Source organism: Paralichthys olivaceus, chromosome 24 (assembly GCF_024713975.1).
Source record: "Paralichthys olivaceus isolate ysfri-2021 chromosome 24, ASM2471397v2, whole genome shotgun sequence".
Classification (NCBI taxonomy): Eukaryota; Metazoa; Chordata; class Actinopteri; order Pleuronectiformes; family Paralichthyidae; genus Paralichthys; species Paralichthys olivaceus.
In genome coordinates, this window is record NC_091116.1 from 5,443,043 (window position 1) to 5,461,375 (window position 18,333).

The 18,333-nt window shown below is 40.1% G+C and overlaps 2 protein-coding genes across 7 annotated transcripts in view; one reads left to right on the plus strand and one right to left on the minus strand.

The window, feature by feature from the left end:
* LOC109639745 (metalloreductase STEAP3) overlaps positions 1-18,333 on the plus strand; it is a 126,534-nt gene that overhangs the window by 85,728 nt on the left and 22,473 nt on the right. For 5 of the 6 annotated variants that reach the window (XM_069521285.1, XM_069521286.1, XM_069521284.1 and 2 more), the window contains one exon: positions 10,148-10,300. The exons of the other annotated variant lie outside the window; for it this stretch is intronic. The gene's annotated coding sequence lies outside the window, so the exon portion shown is untranslated. The remainder of the gene's footprint in view (positions 1-10,147; positions 10,301-18,333) is intronic. 6 annotated transcript variants of the gene reach the window in all.
* On the minus strand, positions 10,343-14,456 carry LOC109639747 (homeobox protein engrailed-1-B-like). The gene is made up of 2 exons (XM_020103373.2): positions 13,649-14,456; positions 10,343-10,854 (listed from the first exon to the last, which is right to left on the minus strand). Exons 1-2 carry the CDS (start codon positions 14,181-14,183, stop codon positions 10,535-10,537), a joined length of 855 nt encoding a protein of 284 aa, XP_019958932.1. The 5' UTR covers positions 14,184-14,456; the 3' UTR covers positions 10,343-10,534.

Consider the following 18,333-nt stretch of genomic DNA (forward strand, 5'->3'; position numbering starts at 1 on the left):
TTATTTTTTACCGTTTGACTTAAACATAAAGAGACAGTGTAACCCGAATGCTGCAGTCGACGTAGCAGCGCACTGCTCTGAGGTCTGTATTTGTGAATTCCTGTGGAGACATTGGGGGGGGAAAAAAAAAACGCACACACATACACATGCATGCAACCTCCGAATACATTCCCACCCAGCAACCGAAAATGGCTGGCATTTTGGAAACGTCGACATGTAAACTCCTTCGTCTTTGATGGTTGGTCACCGCACACTTGTCATAACGCTGGGGTGAAGTTTTTTCTGCTGGCACTGCTCTTAGCTTTTCACGAAGCCTCTGAGTGTTGTTGTCATTCCTCTCGGAAACCACTGGCTATCGCTAGCAGCGAGCCGGCCTCGTCCGTGGTGACAATGTGCAATTTAACAATCAATTTCTAACATGAACTAGAATAATAGATTTTCTTTCTGTGACTTTTCATAACTTGAAACATTCGACCCGAAAACAAAAGGGGACCCTTTCACTTTTTACGGTCTTATGTTTTTTTCCCTCGTAATGTTTGTCTCCGTGCGTCTGGTTTCCAGCACATTATAGCGTTGCAGGGGGTCGTCCATGCACGGACACAAATCTGATCCCCGACCAGCTGTTAGAGGAGCCTCATCTTCTGTCGACAAACATCTGTGGCTCATCTCCACAGTTTGACGGGAAATAAAGGACTTCTGCTCCCTCATGCTCCTCTGTCTCTCTCTCTCTCTCTCTCTCTCTCTCTCTCTCTCTCTCCCTCTCCCTCTCTCCCTCTCTCCCTCGCTCTCATTCCTGCTTTCTCTCTGATGTTTGTTTTTGCCTCACGTCCATCTGCTCCTGATAATTTCTGGAATACAGAGTTTAATAGACAGGAGCAGGAGGAGGTGAAAGGAAAACAAATATGGTCGACAAAGTAGAGCTGCTGCGTCTTCTTCTTCTTCTTCTTCTTCTTCTTCGTGTTCAGTCAACAACGAGATCACAGTTTATTCTACATCATGTGTTTAGTGTGGAGACGTGTAACTGTTGGACGTTCAGTTGAACATGTCTTCCACATTTCATGTTTGAACTTTCACCCCTTTGATTTGTCACAGTTGACGTGCAGGTGTTCAGACTCACACCTGTTAGCAAGAGCCTCCAAAAAACACAAAGTATATACACATACGTGTATATACATATATGTATGTACAGCTTGTTTCTGGATCATGCCAAAAACTGACCTGGTTATATATTATACCTTTTTATTTGTTTATGAATACAAACTTTCTCAAGAGCCTTATTCTTCCAGTTGAATTATGAACCAATTATATTAATTGTCAATGAATTAGTCAATCAACATGTTGTCATTTAGTTTGAATCGTCCAATCAGTATTTACCAATATAATAATATATACTGATTAATTAAGTATTAATGCATAACAGTACTCAGAAGATAGCTTTGATGATTGTGTGATATGTGTGTCGTCACCATGAACAAATAAATCATCTACTATGTGTTTTTACAATAATACAATACCACATACATACAGTACAACTACAGTAATGACTTAGTGCAAGCCACGTTACAAAGATAAAGAACAAACACAAATATTACAGGAAACCAGACATGAAGATAGTGCACATGCTCACAGCTGACGTCAAACACACACACACACACACACACATCCAGACTGACAGAGTATGCTTTAGATGGCATGTCACAGACCACACACTGTGCCAGCTGTGTGTTAAAACAGTTATTCACGGTCTCGCATTCTGCCGGCCAGATCCAGAGATGAGTTGCCTGGGTAACGTGAACTTCTGGCCTCCGAGTGTGTCTGTGTGTGTGCGTGTGCATATGGGCATGTGAATATATCTTTGAGAGTGCATATTGATCAAAGATGATGACGATGATAATGATAAAAAAGCACTTATAGCCACATTGTGCTCACGATACTTGAACTCACCCAATTGTCCACCGCATTAATTGCTCACGACTTGAGCAAATTGGATTCATTGTCGCTGGTGGAGCAGACAGACTAGCTGAATATGGGAATCTTCTCTGTCTTTTGTCGAGCGAGGCTTCATAAATAACTTTGACTTCCTCCTCTGGACGCCTGCCAGTGGCTCTTCACTATAAACTGCACAAGCTCCACGGCTTTCTCTGAGCAGCCGACAGAAAAATGGACTGCCGGCTCTTGACCCCTCGAGGACTTTAGAGCCATATTTGAGCTAATACTTGTGTAAGAGCTAAAGGAGTCGACCACCCTCCTTTCCACTGCTGTGTGTGAGTCTCTGGGAATAACCCAAGACCAAGCCTGTTCAACCAAAACCCTTTATATAATCGTAGTATTTTCCCCCTCATCTCTTGTATAAAGTATAAACAACAAAGATATATCCATCTTTTGGACATTTATTTCCATTTAAAAGAAATTGTATGAATAATGAATCCATTGACTATAAATAAAGATGGATGAGTCATTTCCACTTCCTTTTATTGTACAGAGACGGAGCCAAAATATCCCGGATACGAACGCTGCCATCTTGTGCTTTTGGAGCCAGAGTCTGTGCTATAGCGTTTGGCGGATGAAGCCTTGGTAGAGAAGTCTCGAGCAGTCATGTCGTCCATCTTTGTATATAGGAGCCATGGTATGAATTATGTACATCAAGTGGTTTAACATGTAAACCATTGAATTTTGATCAAAACAACCACTTTATACGTTGTTTTTTTACAATAATCTATATAATTTCACTTTTTTTTTATATACGACTCGCCTGCTGTCATTCAATATTGTTAATACCATGCTCCACACACATGCAAGCACATGCACTCATTTCACACCATATAAAAACACATACATGCACACTAAAGTGCCGCGCCACATTCATCATACCACTTGAACAATGATAGTGCTCCCATCGGGGGTGGGGGGTTCCTCCCCCCCACCTTGACAGTATTCCCATCCACCGGGTGGCCGCAAAGGGGCCCCACGCACGGATGACATCAGCGCCCGGCCTGGAGGAGCCCGTGACAGCCGTATGTAAATTGAATATGACTAATCGCTTCCCCGCATCACCTCTCGCCACCTCTGGTCCGCCACGATGAAAGATGGCGGAGAGGGGAAATCTGCACAAGCGCGTCCGCTTTTGAAGTCTCAGAAGAGGGTGAGAGGGTAGGCAGCCAGACGGACAATACGAAAGGTAGTCATCGTCTTATTTTTTAAGGGTCGTATAGGAAATTAACCCACGAATACTCATGAAAACTCGTATTAAACTGCTAACAGGTTGTCATCAGTGGGCTGTTACCGGGGTCACACGGAGGTCGGGGTGTGTTCTCATCACCGAGGGCCAATTTGACCAAAATGACAATCTTCCAAAACAGTGTGGTGCATCGCTTCTACAGTAAAACCATTGTCTGACGTGTAATGTCTCTCGAGGGGGGGGGGGGGGCAGCAGATGAGAGTGATGAGAATTGCAATTCTCATCGTTGACCACCTTCTTTTCCCAGCTTTGGTTTCCGCAAGTGAAATCAAACACACACACACACACAGGCAGTAAGCGAGAGGCAGTGGGAAGACAAAGTGCTTCCACATGTGTAAGGCATGAAGAAGAGGCAAAGGTGCATGTGACCACCCATACAACAGGGGGAATCCCAGGTGTCCCTGCCTTTGTTCTCGCTGGGTTTGTGTGTGAGTGTGTGCTCGTACACGCCTGTATCAGAAACCCACCATGAGACTAAGAGTGTGAAATGTGCAACCCACACATCACAGTGTGTTTTTTCATCATATCTCGTCCCCATAAAAGGCTCAATTTCAAATTCACGTCGAAGAATTCTCACATGTCGACAACTTTAGTCAAAAAGTTGAATGTTTTCCTCATATTTGTGGAAATATTACACAGTTATAACAGTTTCCTTCTTATCCTCGCACCTCCATGTTGTTTTGCAGTCAAAGCGTTCGCACTGATTAATGTCCTGCATGACACGCATTAAAAAACACTCACTCGACGTCTGAATTGATGTGTTGTCTGCCACATAGCTGTGGCTGGAGATGCACTGTCATTTCCTGACGCTTGCTTTTTAATTAGAGCAGAATAACTGTCCTTAAAGTGCGCCGCCTTCTCAGTAGCACGCTGCATATTGGAAAATTACATCCTTATGTTGTGGATCATCTTTAGAAAAATGCAGAGGTGGTTGAGGAAGATTTAGTTCACAGGAACCAAAAACATCAAATCTTCATCCCTATACTTGAACGTTAGATTTATGGCATTGCAGCGCAATTTTATTCTTAAAACAAAGACTTAAAAAACACCCACTTTATACAAGACTCCTATTGAAACAAAAAAAAACACATATTTTGTTTTTTTACAGATTAATTTCTTCACATCGTTTCACATGTGATAAATTAAAATAAAAGTTCTGAAATCCCCCTCACCCACCCACCCTCCACCCTCCACCCTCCACCACCCAGCTCAGATCACCCCCTGACGGGCAGAGTAAACAAGTGGCACTGTTTATATCCTCCATGTAATCTGGATTTACCTCGGTGAGATCACGGCTGTTGGAGCAGTGAGCCCCCTGGACGCTCAGCTGCATTGTGGGAGGTTCCCTCTCAATGCCACCTTTGTCTCTCAGTGTGTGTGTGTGTGTGTGTGTGTGTGTGTGTGTGTGTGTGTGTGTGTGTGAGATAGTCCAGTTGACAGGCCACAATAAGTCATGAGTAAAGTTCCCCATGGTGAGAACTGATCTTGGTGTATGTGTCGCTGTTTTCTGAAAGAAAAGCACTTGTGGTTAAATGCTTTGAAAATCTTTCCTAAAGGTCCTTTGAACATTGATGCAAGACACACACACACAGACACACACACACACACACACAAACACAAGCACACACACCCTGCAAATGTTATCCCAAGTCAAGTGCAAAGAGGGCTTGACCCCTCATGGGTTCACAGACAAACCAATATTATTTAAACAGAGCGAAGAGCAACGTTTCCTCTTTACCTCGACCTGTAATTTGTCCTTTTTTCATACTTTTATACTGATAATAAATTCAGCTGTGTTATATAATCTTTATTTGCAGTTTATATTTTACTCTACTCTGCTTTACCTACACAAAACAAATGACATATTTGGCCGGAAGTGGTTGATATCTTATTGTCTTATATAAAATAAATGATTATATTCTTTTGATCTATAATCTTCAACTACTGACAGCTACTTAGCAAGCTAGTAAGGGCTAGGCCTTGGCTGAAACAACAACAAAATGTACTTTTAGAGTTTTGGCTAGCCTCTACTTGTAAATAAAAATATATGTTTTGAAAAGCACTGATGTTTGTAATTGCACATAACTAGATGAGCTAAATCAGGTAATGGTGAAGGTAATGCTAACTAACTGAAATAGCAATATCTGCCATCTTGGCCTTTGATGGCCTTTGATAGTTATAGGTATTATGCTAGTTTGGGCAAGCTAGCTCGAGCTCCTGACTCAAAATCGTGGGATTAATGAGATTAAGTTGTTGTAAAATTTGATTTTTATAATGCATTAGAATATCATTTATTTCAGAATACTACACAAAACACACATTAGTATATGTGTACATGTATGTGTTACAAATAAAGCTCTGATAGGCAGCGCTCTTTGTCTCTGTATCACAGTATTCTGGTTCATTTGCTGTTTCCAGTTCATTTATTTTTAGCTCTTTAGAGCATTAAAATGCAGCTTTTCATTTTTTTTCTGTCGTAAACTTGAAGTCCTCGAGGTGGCCCGGCAGCAGACATACCATGCAACCTGTAATATTGTGGCTCAGTGCACTTCCTCTCTCTTCTCGACACCCTGTGTTTTCACTTGTCATTTTGTCGTATTGTCAAACAACAACAAAAAGTTTCAGTTGCAGTCGCTTTTTACGATATGCAGACGACCCCTCCTTATTTCAATAGAGAACCACTGACACACTAAACTACACGATGAGAAAAGTGTGAATATCATTCCTCTGGTGGAGCTGCACAATCCTCAACTCTTTTGATGTGAGCTCAGGGAGAGAATAGATAAGAATAACTTCTTACACTGTGCTTATTGCCACTGTTTTCTGTTTGTGCACGGCATGAAAAATTGAGCAATTCTGTACGCACTCTAAAGCCAAAGAGCAATTTGATTTGGGACCAAATTGGCATTTAGAGTACTTTCAGAAAAAAGAATTTGAAAAAGCACCTCTCGTTCCCCTCCCATTATGGCGGCAGCAGTTGGGGGAGGACAGGCTCTTAACTTCCCTCCTTAGCACCAGCTTGGTCACAGCGCAGTGATCTAAGAATCCCTTTTAAATGTCTTGCTGTGGAAACCCAGGCTCTCTTTTCCTTGCCTGTTGGCACATGCCTGCATGTCTCTGCATGGGTGCATTTCATTGCATGCATCATGTGATTGTTTATCCTCTTTAAAGCTTTTCTACTTTTGTGTGGATATGTATTTTCCAGCAGAGTGTATCACACTAAATAAACAACACAGAATTTGCATGAATGTGTGAGGTCAACCCCCATTTTGTTTGAATGTCTGTTTTGGTTCCAGTGCACCCCCACGTATCTCTTGTACGTGTGCAAATGTACATTTCATTTTGACTTCACGTTATTGGACATTACAGAAAAAACTAACTGAAACAATTTTATAACTGAAAACTAACTGAAATATGATTCTATTATTTAACATCTATTCTATTCTAGCAATTTATTGTGCTGTTAGAAAGAAATCGTAATATTTAATTTGATTTAAAATATCATATTCCCTGATTTTTAAGTGTGTCATTATGCAGAATTACCCTTTAAAATTTAGTTTTATGTATATTATTGTTTTATTGCCACTGAGTCATTTGCATGAGTAGCAATTTAATACTGTAGTAAGTTGAGCTATTTTATCATCTATTATCTGTAACAATACATGGCTATGTCATTTACGAAGCTGCAATACTTGTGAGTGACATTTAGCAAAATTAATATATAAAGTAGTTGTGTAAAATGTGTAAAATGTATATTTTAGAGTAGTTTTGAAGATTTGAATAATGCTAAGGGGCAAAACAACATAACATCAGTGCAGCGCGTGAAGTGTAAAAGGTCACCGTGCACTTTCAGAGGCAATGCAAATAGCCTGCATGTGCAAATAACCTGCATTTGTTTCCTCTCGGTGTAACTTGTGATAAAACCCTTATTTAATGCCACATCAGACGTTTGCAGTGGTGCATGTTGACGCACACCAGTGCAACCTCTGCTGCAGTTTCTGAACATTATATAACATCATTGCTCTCGGTTGAGGCTGATAATGCTTGAAAACTGTGCATGTGAGCTCTGAATCCAACTGTCGCCCCCTTTAAACAGCAGAGATTTCCAGTGTGTATTCTCCTTTTATTGCTTTTCATTTGCATATAAATTAAATCCATATTGTGCCTGCGAGGCAGTCTATGCTAACTATGCAAACGATCCCCGGCTTTTCTTTGTTTTACAGATAAACCCTCGGCTTCCTCCTAAATGACAAGGTGGGAGGGGGGGAGAGAGAGGAATCCTCTCGCTGTTTCATAATTGTATGAATTTTAAATACACTGTCATAAGACCCTCTTCCGCATTCACAGCAGGGAATCAGACTTTCATTATAATATTAGAGCTACAGAGTTAGCTGACCGTGAAGAGGCACGGAGGCCTCCTCTTCACCTCTGCTCACACATGCAGCCCAGATGGCCTCATGCAGACACTGGATTCAGAAACAATAGACCTGTGTGTTTTCTAAACATCTAACTTCATCCATAAAAAACATCGTAATATGAAGTTATATTAAGTGTGTTGAGCTTATGAGGATATGTTTAGTTGCAGATTTTATTAGGGTTTAGCATTATGGCCAAAATGATATCAATTTTTTAAATTTAATTATCAGCAGATAACTATAATTATTACAATAAGTGTTAAAATTATTATTCATTTATTAAGATCAAGGACTGATTTTTAAGGTTGTGGTAAACAGCAAAATATTTTACAAAGCTTTCGATCAATAATGTGTTAAACCTCCTCACTGAGCTTCCACAATGTGTAAGAAATACATTAATATATATATAGTGAACCTTTATTGCTATTGATTAGAATTACATTGCAATAATTATTATTATATAGTTTTATTGCCCAGCACTATTGTACATCGTAAAAAAACAAACCCTCAAATTACCATTTGACAGCTTTAAGATGAAATTAGATTTTGTGTCAAACTGAAATCAAGTCCTATGAATATTCATTCATATGTTTAAGTGAAGAGTGGCATTAATTTTGTGCTGATATTACTGTGGGTCCCTCTGGAAACCTTTTCAAGGACCCCGAGAGGTTTCCGATGCTGCAGGGGAGAATAGCCCCTGCTTTAAAAAGACGGATTTCCTGAGGCAAAGCTTGGCTGCTGCAACATGGAAGACAATGATCAGTGTATGAACTATTTTCAAATAATAATCCATAACCTGAGCAAGCCAGTTTTTATTCCCTCTTTTGTGACTGAAGCATTTTCCCTCAGTTTCATTTAGCTGTAAAGTCTTCTGAGAATCAGGCTCATAATGAGTATAGTCTTCATAAATAGACCCAAACATACAGATAAATAGGATGAACGTTCATTCAATCTTGTGGGATAAGATGCCTACAACCAAAACAGCGACTCCCAGCTCCTCATCATTGAAATCAATTATGTTCTGTGCGCTTATTAAATCTCTGCTCTGCAGGCCGAGCTGAACCTGAACGCATCATCATCATTATCAGCAGCAGCTCTTGAAATAATTAGAAAAGAAACTCGGAGGCCGTGAACGCAGCCTCGTTAGCTCTTAATTAAATAATCCGCTCAGTTGTATAGAAGCGACGGAACAAACAGGAATCATATAAATCACAGACACGTCGGTCGTGCGTGTCGGAGGTTTGATCACCGCAACATGGCGCCGCCTCCGTAATCCACTCGCATTTTCATGAATTTAACATTAAAATGAAGGTCAGCTCTATTCTACGGCGAATTTATACGTGTTAGTAAAACAATCTGGATTATAATATATTAAAGAATAAATCGTCAAGTTTCACTCTCCACCATGTGACTTATTATTAAGGTTATTCATATTTCAATCCCTGGTTTGAACATTAAATATTAGTCTGAATCAATGCAAATAACAGAAATCTTAATTGGATGATCTAAGTGAAAGTATATAAGGCAAATGGAAAATGTTAATTCAGAAATAAAGAAAGAGAGAAGTTTTTAGGTTTGGGTTTTGTTTGTCACTAATGTAAATACATTGAATTAATTTTCATAAAAGTAATAATATAGCTTTTACATACAAAAGATCCCATCCTCAGCCATTTAACTTAAATATGAGAGCTTCAGTATCTCATGTGCTCGATTCCTGTTCTATCACAAACCTGGAAAATAAAGGAACTGGTACATTTTTTTCACACCAATAAAATTAAAGTTATGGCTTTGTTTTGTAAATTTTGCCCCTTCGCACCATTTTCCAACATGCCTTCCAGAACAGCTGGAAAACTACCCCAAGATCAATAAGAGCAACTTTCCACTATAATCATATTATGCAGAGTCCCTAAAGTTGTCACTGCAGCCGCACACACACACACACACACACACACACACACACACACACACACACACACACACACACACACACACACACACACACACACACGCCATGTCACAGAGTTCACAGCCAGGCTCTGTCGAACCTGACCCTGAGGTCACGTCAGGCCAAACACAACAAATAAGTCTGATGTAGAGAAAGAAGCGTTTCTCCCTTGAACACAGAGGAGGCTTCGTACAGCGAGGAGCGGCTCAGAGTTCAGCACGGTCGTGAAATCTTGTAAATGCCCAGAAAAGATTAATAGCTGAAATGCTATCCGTTGTGTAGAAACATGTAGTGTCGTGTTGGTGTGTGTGAGATAGTTCTCTATTTCTGTCTCTGCCCCTCCACCTCCTCAAATATCAAAATAAAAAAGTAAGCAGTTATAACTCTTGTGTAGTTTCAGTGTTGTAATAATAATAATTGTTTTAAATCCTCCAAATAATTCCTCTTAACTCCTTTCACCACTATAAAGTTAAATTACCCATAGAAGGGAATGAAAGAAAGAATAATTTAGTCCATCAATCTACCATTCTTCTTTTTTTTTTATTTCAGACTACATGTGGACATATTAAAATCTTTGGCTTGTCTGAGTCTGCGGACTGATGTGTTGGATGAAGAAATGGGCGACAGGAGACCACAAGAACCTATAGAGCCAATCTGACAGTCTAAAAACAACGAGAACAGACAGAAGGGATGAGATGCGAGGTGAGGCGGAAATTAAATATACTGTATACAACATGATAACTGTGTGGCTATATAAACTTTAATAACGATCGCTCATTTATATAATTATGTCCATATACTGTTACCATAAACAGAAATCTGTGTTTTTAAATAGCGTCTCCCCCACTTCCAGTTCATTTTTTTTTCATTAGCTCCAAAAGAGTCCAAAGAGTCAGGCTGCGGCCCTGAGCGTGGGGGGGAAATGTCCGGGCTCTCTCATTCACTCTCCTCCTTCTCCTCCTGCACGGTGGTCGTCGAATGGTTGTAAAGTCCTTGGGCCATGAGCTGCATGGCCAGGCCGTTCTTGTAGCCGGTGGCCTTTTTAATCTTGGCCCTCTTATTCTGGAACCAGATTTTAATTTGAGACTCGTTCAGGTTGAGTTCCTGGGCCAGAGACTGTCTCCGCTGCTCCGTTATGTAGCGGTTGGCCTGGAACTCGGTTTTCAGTCTCTGCAGCTGCTCGGCCGTGAACGCTGTCCTGGGCCGCTTGTCCTCCTTGCTGCTCTTCTTCTTTTTCAGTTTCCGTGTCCTTGGGCCTGGTGTGGAAACAACAATGGAAATAAAATATTTATTCTACTGCTTGATCAAGAACATAATGCTACATTTGATATTTTAGAAATTCACCACCCAAGCTCCTGCTTATAACCTCTGATGAGTGATGATAGCAGCTGATTATATCAATATGATCAAATGTAGGTCACCACACTGTCCTGATACAAATGCATTTTTCATTAGATTCTCATACAGTGTTATCTGCCTCTCTGTAATATGTAATACATGAAACATGAAGCAGTGGGAATAAATCGTGTCAACAATAAGGACACTCAGAAGGACAGCAATATGTTGCTCTGTCCCCAACCAGGTGTATTACCAGCATTAAACATGAGACGTACAACTTTTCAATACCACAAAATACTACAGAGTACTGCTAGTGTGTACATAGCATGAGATTTAAAGAAATATTATATAATATTTATGCATTGAACGAGACCTTTTTCTCCACCGTACAATACAAAGGCGTTACAATGCTGCGTGTCGTGACATGATTATTACTCAGTATTCTACTTATTACTTACAAGTGTGAGCTCATGGTTTTCTTAAATGGGAAATATAACTCTAAAGCAGACAACATTTTTTTATCCCAATAAGAATTTTCAATTCAGTCAATATCGAGAATTATCAGGATCAATGTCTCATTGTTATTTCTTTAAAGTTTAAAGACAGATTTTTGCTCCTGAGTGAAGGTTGTGGTTTGAACGTCCTCGTCAGAAAAAGACAAACACAAATCTGAGGCAGAAAAATTTTGTGTTGCACCTCCTCACTCTGCACAATCAGCAATATCTCCATATATACTGCACTTTAATTGTATTGATATTTGATGAAATTATATTGCTATAATTACTGATGTTGTTTTACTGCCCAGCTCTAACAACAGAAATGCACATGTAAGCGTTAGCCTAAACATTTGTTGTATATATCATGATTTAAAAAATCTAAAAATAGGTGTGTTGTAGAGCAAAATGGTTGAAATAATCAAAGATAAATAAGAAATAATAAAATAAATTTAAAAAACCAGCAGATAATTGTAGACGGAGTAAAGTCGTCTGAGTCTCAGCTCAGTTGACATGAACAGGTTTGGACGTTCTGGCCTCATTAGATGCAGGCAGGTCTTTGTGTAAAGTCTAATACAGGCCTGTGACATCTGACTGGTTATGGCGCCAAAACAAGCAGCAACCTGCTGCCACGGTTCAAATGAAATAAGTTGCTTTTGACTGGAGTCTCACTGCAGACACACTGTTCAGGTCCACATCCCCACAGTCTACTCTGCTAAAAAACAACAGCCCCTGTGATACAATTAACGGACTCCACCCAGCACTGTGACTTCTTAATCAAATAATCAAGGCTGCACACTCGGCCTGAACGCATGTGCACATATGATTCAGCTCAGGAAGCAAAGATGTGACGTTCACACAGGGAAATGTTTGGGTTTGCATTGAAGCAAGTAGCAGGCATGTTGCAGTAAACACACCATGACATTAAATGACTGTTCATTTGACCCCACTTAGTTAAAGAGGAACTGGATATATGGATATAAGAATATTGTGCTAAAAATAAAATTTAAAAAGTTTATTTAAATTGTAGCTTTAGTGCTGTAGGTCAAGTAATGCAAATAAATAAAAATAAAAATAGAACACCCATGTTCAGGAAGACTACAAATCCTATTGTTTAGTTATAGAAACATGCTCAGGCTCTGTAAACACAACTAAAACACTTTTCATGCAACATAAACAGATTTGATTTTCCATAACTCGTTATAAAAAGAATAAGATAAATGCTGCACACTTTTATATAAATGGCACAACTTTAGATGTGTTTTGCACTAATAATATTAATATAATTATTATAACAACACCTTCTGTCCTGTAGCTGTAAATAATGCGAAAAAAACGAATAGTTTTACACACTTAATACACAACAATGGCGGCGATACTCTTGTTCCATCACTGCACCTCGACTTAACATTTTCTTTAAAACCGCCAGGAAACACTGACGCTAATCCTCAATGTATTTGAAGGCAAGTCTTATTTTGCATAATCGATTTTAATGTAATAAAAAAAAAAAAAATCAAATAAGGTGCAAAAACAAATATGACGGTTAATACTGGTGTTATTGTACTTATCCTTTAAATCCTATAATATTATAACATTTCTGTAATTGAACTATTATTTGATGAAGGACTAAATCTAAATCAATTAAAATATTATGGAGCTGTGTGTATATTTGTATATTCGACACTTTAATTTTAAAACACAGTAACTGCTACAGAATTATATCAATGTTCCATTGTTTTATTTTTACTGTCTCCAATTATATTTTTGTGCATTTGTTGTTTCTTTGCTGAGAGAAAATGGTCAAAGTAGGATTTAGTGTTCTCGCTCACAAACGACATGAAGCTATTCTATTATACTAATATTATCTAATATTAGTATTATTTATTGAGCAGTATTTTGAAGATAAATATGTCAGCGTGGTTTTATTAACAGGCCAATAGTTATTATCTGACTATAACACATTTAATAACGCGTCCTCGTGTTTCTGCGTGTGAGAGAACACAAGACTTGGAAATGAATGTAGTGCATCATCCTATTTTCATATTAATTCTACTTTATTTTTAGGTGAAGTTGTATTTTAGTTTAAAAATTATTTGGACCCCTTGTTAAATTCTCTCTCATAATAAGTTGGAGAGATGTTTGAGGGAGACGCGCAGAGAAAGTTGCCCGGCAGTGGAGCACCTCAGTCGGTATGATGTGGGGACTACTAGCGCCTTACCAGATGAGGGCCGGTCCGAGTACCGTGTACAGTAAACCCAGGCGGGCCACAGCAGCGGCTGGCTCTCCTTACTGGCGGCCGGAGACGCTCCGTTGCCGCCGCTCACAACCACAATAGACGAGGGGCTGTCCGCGTATCTCCCGGTGCCGGTGCCCGCCGGCTCGCCCTGCTTCGACGAGTTCTGCTTGGACGAGGGCGACGAGGACGTGGAGGACGAGGAGCACGGCGACGACGAGGTGCTGTCGCTGCTGCAGTTCGAGTCCAGGCACAGGCTGCCGGTGTGCGCCGGCGGCCTCGCCCCGGCCAGCGGGTTCACGTTCTCGCGGCCCGGCGTCTGGCTGCGGTAGCCCGGCTCCTTCCTGCTGCCGAAGTCCGGCCGGAGGATGTTGTCGATGAAAAAGTTGGTGGTTCTGTGGGCCTGCTGGGCCGCCTGGTGCGGGAGCATCAGCGGCGGGGACGGGAGGTTCGGCGACAGGGACAGGCTCTCCTCCTCGGTGGAGTCCCGGCCGCTGCTCGGCTCCTTCGACTCTTCCATGGCTGGTGGCGGCGAGAAACGTCGGCGTCTCCGCGGCAAACTCCACTTGTTGCCTCCGTCAGTATCCAGAGTTTCACCCACTCTCACGTATCTTCTGTCAAATGCCTCAAATCACCCGCAGCGGCCGCATGTCGTCTCCTCACAGGCTTCCGTACTCGGACATACCGGGCAGCTCCCGGTGAGTTCCCGGTGCTGCAGAATATTCTGTCTCCTCCGAACTCCCCGAAACCCCGTTATCTGCTCCCGGGAGTGTGCGTGTGTGTGTTTGTCTCCTTTACTACACCCAGCCGGAAGCACGTGTGCGCGTGCACGAAGCGCAGCGGGCCAATCAGGAGCGGGGATCGTCCCTGTCAGATCTCACGGTGGCCAATCAGGAGCCACCCTCGAGTGCGCGCGGCTCGTAGACCGATTTTTTTTAAGGTTTGGGCACGTGCATGTAGTCAGTAAAAACAACAACACGAACATTCTGAATAACACACACACTGGAAATAGAGTTTCATAGTGATACACAAACAAATCACACACAGCAACAAATATTCAATTCAAGCTTTTATTCTTTATGGAATTTATTTATAAATCAAATTGAATTCATGTTAGTTTTTATTATATTTAATGGAAAGTTGGTTCATACAATCATTATTTGCAATGTGTGTTTTTTTCGCTTCAGTGCACAATTTAAAAAATCTATAACAGGATTTCAACAGTGTTTTTACTCTATCGTTTAAATTAGCCTGAAACGTGCTTTAAAAAATACGTCAAACTTAGATGATGAAAATAAAAACCCAGCTCGTCTTTCTTTAATTAACCTCCAATGTGTTTCTTAGTAAATTCAAACATTTTCTGCACTTTTTCATATTTTCCTTTTCATTTCTTCCACCGCAGCGTCACTCGTTGACCTCTTTTATTTTGAATCCCTCTAAAACTCTTTTAATTTCTTTTTAAATGCTTCTTTTATTGTATTACCTTCCTTTTAAACTCCGTCATGATGCATTTTTAATTTAATGTAACGCATTTTAAATTGCCTTGCTGTTCAAATGTGCCATATGAGTAAACTTGCCTATTTCCTGTGTTGTGTGAAGCATATTTAAAATTTAACCATTTATATTGTGGCAGCTTTTGGCAGCAGCATAAAAAAAAATATAAAAAAAAGAAATATATGGAGCCCTGCGGGAATGATAATAAATATTGTGTTTTTAAAAATGTTAATTTCAGTAAAACATTTAAACAAATGCCACCAGGCTCTAATTGGCGATTAGAAGAAATAATAATAATATGAATAATCCTAATAGCAGCAGGAAGTGTGGACGTGTTTGTGAAAGTGAAATCTTTATCCCACATGCGGGCCGGTGCGGGAGGAGCGTGGCTACTTAATTAAATTCCAATTAGGACAGTATCAATGCGCTGTTGTAGCCGCGGCGCCATTGTGACTAAATGAGTGCGCTTCTTATCTGGGAGCTGCTGGAGAGGCCGGGCCCGCAGAAGATAATTTATAGCTTTTAATTAGTCTTCATTCCGCCCGATCAGCCCGGCGTTCATCACCGGGAGCGGCCCGAATAAAAGAGGCCCGGTGAAAAGCTGCTGTCACCGGCTCCTGGCAGGGCCCTTAATCACGGGGAGCCAGGGGCCGCGCTACAAGCCTCCTAATTTCCAAGGTGCTGATAAAGCTCGTTGAATAATAGCGCGGGCCCTCGGAGACACCATTTACAGAAATGACTTTATTGACGGCTTAACGTCGGTGATTCATTTCACCTCTCATGTACCGGGAGCCGGATTTGTCGCCGTAATAGGATGATGAATGCACTGACGGATCACAGCCCCGCTTTTATTGAGTAGCCCATATAGTGGAGGTGCGTCAGGTGGAGCGTGCACGCGCTCTGACACACACACACACACAGGGGGGTGCAGCTATCCTTATTAGGACTTTGCAATGACTTCCATTCATTGTGTTCAGCCTATAACCAAAAACCTCAACTATCCCTAACCTTAACCATAACCTACCCACAATTCACCTGTTATTCATAACCCTTAACCATGACCACTCATGTCTAACCATATAACCTAACCTACCCACAATTCACCTCTTAGTCCTTTAACCTTGTCCAGGACCATGCAGGCTTTGGGCCCCATGATGTCCACTGTCCTGGAACAGGTCCTGAAGAGGCAATAAAAATTAGAACACACACACACACACACACACACACACACACACACACACACACACACACACACACACACACACACACACACACACACACACACACACACACACACACACACACGGTGAACTCTTGGTTGTTGCAGTCACTGTGTGTGTGTGCGCTATTAGGCCCATGCAGTCATAGATTGTTCTACTTCCTGTGTGAGGGGTTAAACACATGTAGCCTAAAGCCAATAAAAGGAAAATGAACCTACACACACACACACACACACACACACACACACACACACTCACTCACACTCACACTCTGCAGGTTATTCTTCATTATTCTTCTTTTTGTCATCCTCACACGTCGTTCTTGTGTGTTGGCTTCTTTCTGCCTTATTATCTTGTTTCCAGTCTAAATTACAGACCTACATGTTTCTGGGGCCCAGTTAAAAGCAGCTGTAACACAATTCAAACCGTTTCCCTCCAATTATCTGAATGAATGAATCTAATCACCTCCTCTGGTGTGTTCATATCTTTTTGTTTTAAACAGCAAATATTCAGAGTTGAGAAAAAAGTAGATCAGGTAAGTTTTTCAGATAAAAATAAAACCCTAGTTGTGGAAATGAGAAGATGTATTATAGGTGTAAAATGTTGCTACAGCTCTACAGAGAAAACATATGAAACTGCTCATTGAAGTCAAACAATCGAAACAGTTCAGGATTTTACGAAAGAAAGAAATAGCGATGATTTTATCATTTGCAACAGATTTACTGAAGAAGTTCACTGTAATTTCAATTTCCAAACACGTTAAAATACAAACACCATTGTTTCCACTGCAAAAGAGAATATTTTAAAACGACTGGCCCTCAAATAAAAATGCACAAAATGATCCATGTGGATTTTTCCATTTTTAATTGCAATGCATTAATTTACAAAAAAATGACAATTAAGCTCAACAGCTTCTTTCATAACGACAAAATCGAATTGAGTTTTGTTAGTTAATTTCTACTCTTGGAATTGCAATTTTATCTGTAGTTTTTTTTTTGCAGTCTTTTATTATCTGTATGTTTTTATCGTCTGAATTGAGGTAGAAATATTCTTTACATTGTCCCACAGATAGAAATGATGTTCAGGAATTGACTCAAAGTGCTGCAGCTCGTGCTTTCACCTAGTGGAGGAAGGTGGTGGTGTGTTTTCATTCATGCTCATTCAGGTTGAAGAGCAAAATGAGAGGAAATCCAGTGTTCACCTCACAGATCTGTAATTAAGTCAGGTGCTGTATTTGTATCAGGGGGGTTGTTGGCATGAAACCCTGCCAGGGCCCTTGTGCTCAAGTATCCACATGTGGAAACTGCCAAGTTTAAAGCAACTTTATGGCTCTAGCGACATCTAGTGGCTGATATGTGTAAGTGGCGTCTGCAGGAGCACCTGCACACAGGATAAGAATTCACTGAAATAAATACTTTTCTCTACAGTTGGTGAAAATAGCTGAATGCATTTAATCAAACACAACATTAAAATAGGATTTGAGGTATTTTTACTGTATGGTATATTTATTTGAATGCCATTGTAATTTAAATGCAAATATCGCACTATTTACTGAATTTATTTGACAGCTATAGATAAACTAGACATCAGTTTATCATATAAAATACATAACACAGTATATCATATTATGTTGTATACAATAAAACGTATTTACAAATGAATGCACTAATACTATTAAATGTATTATATGATATGATATTTATGTGGGACATAACCCAGGAGGAATATTTATAATAATAATAATAATAATAATAAATTGTATTTACATAGTGCTTTTAACAATGCTCAAAGGCACATTACAAATGTTCAAAAACACAGAAAACGAATAACAGTTAAACCTAGAAAAACAATAGACAATCTAAATATATACGATTCCTGGGATACACTTTTCTTATTATTCATTTGATGGTTTGTGTACAGCAAATACAAAAATATGGATTTTACATCATTTCTTTT

Coding starts and splice junctions, on each gene's coding strand:
- LOC109639747 (XM_020103373.2), bottom strand. CDS start 14,183: ATGGAAGAGTCGAAGGAGCCGAGCAGCGGCCGGGACTCCACCGAGGAG. Junction 10,855..13,648: donor CTCGGACCGGCCCTCATCTG/GTAAGGCGCTAG, acceptor TTTCCACACCAG/GCCCAAGGACACGGAAACTG.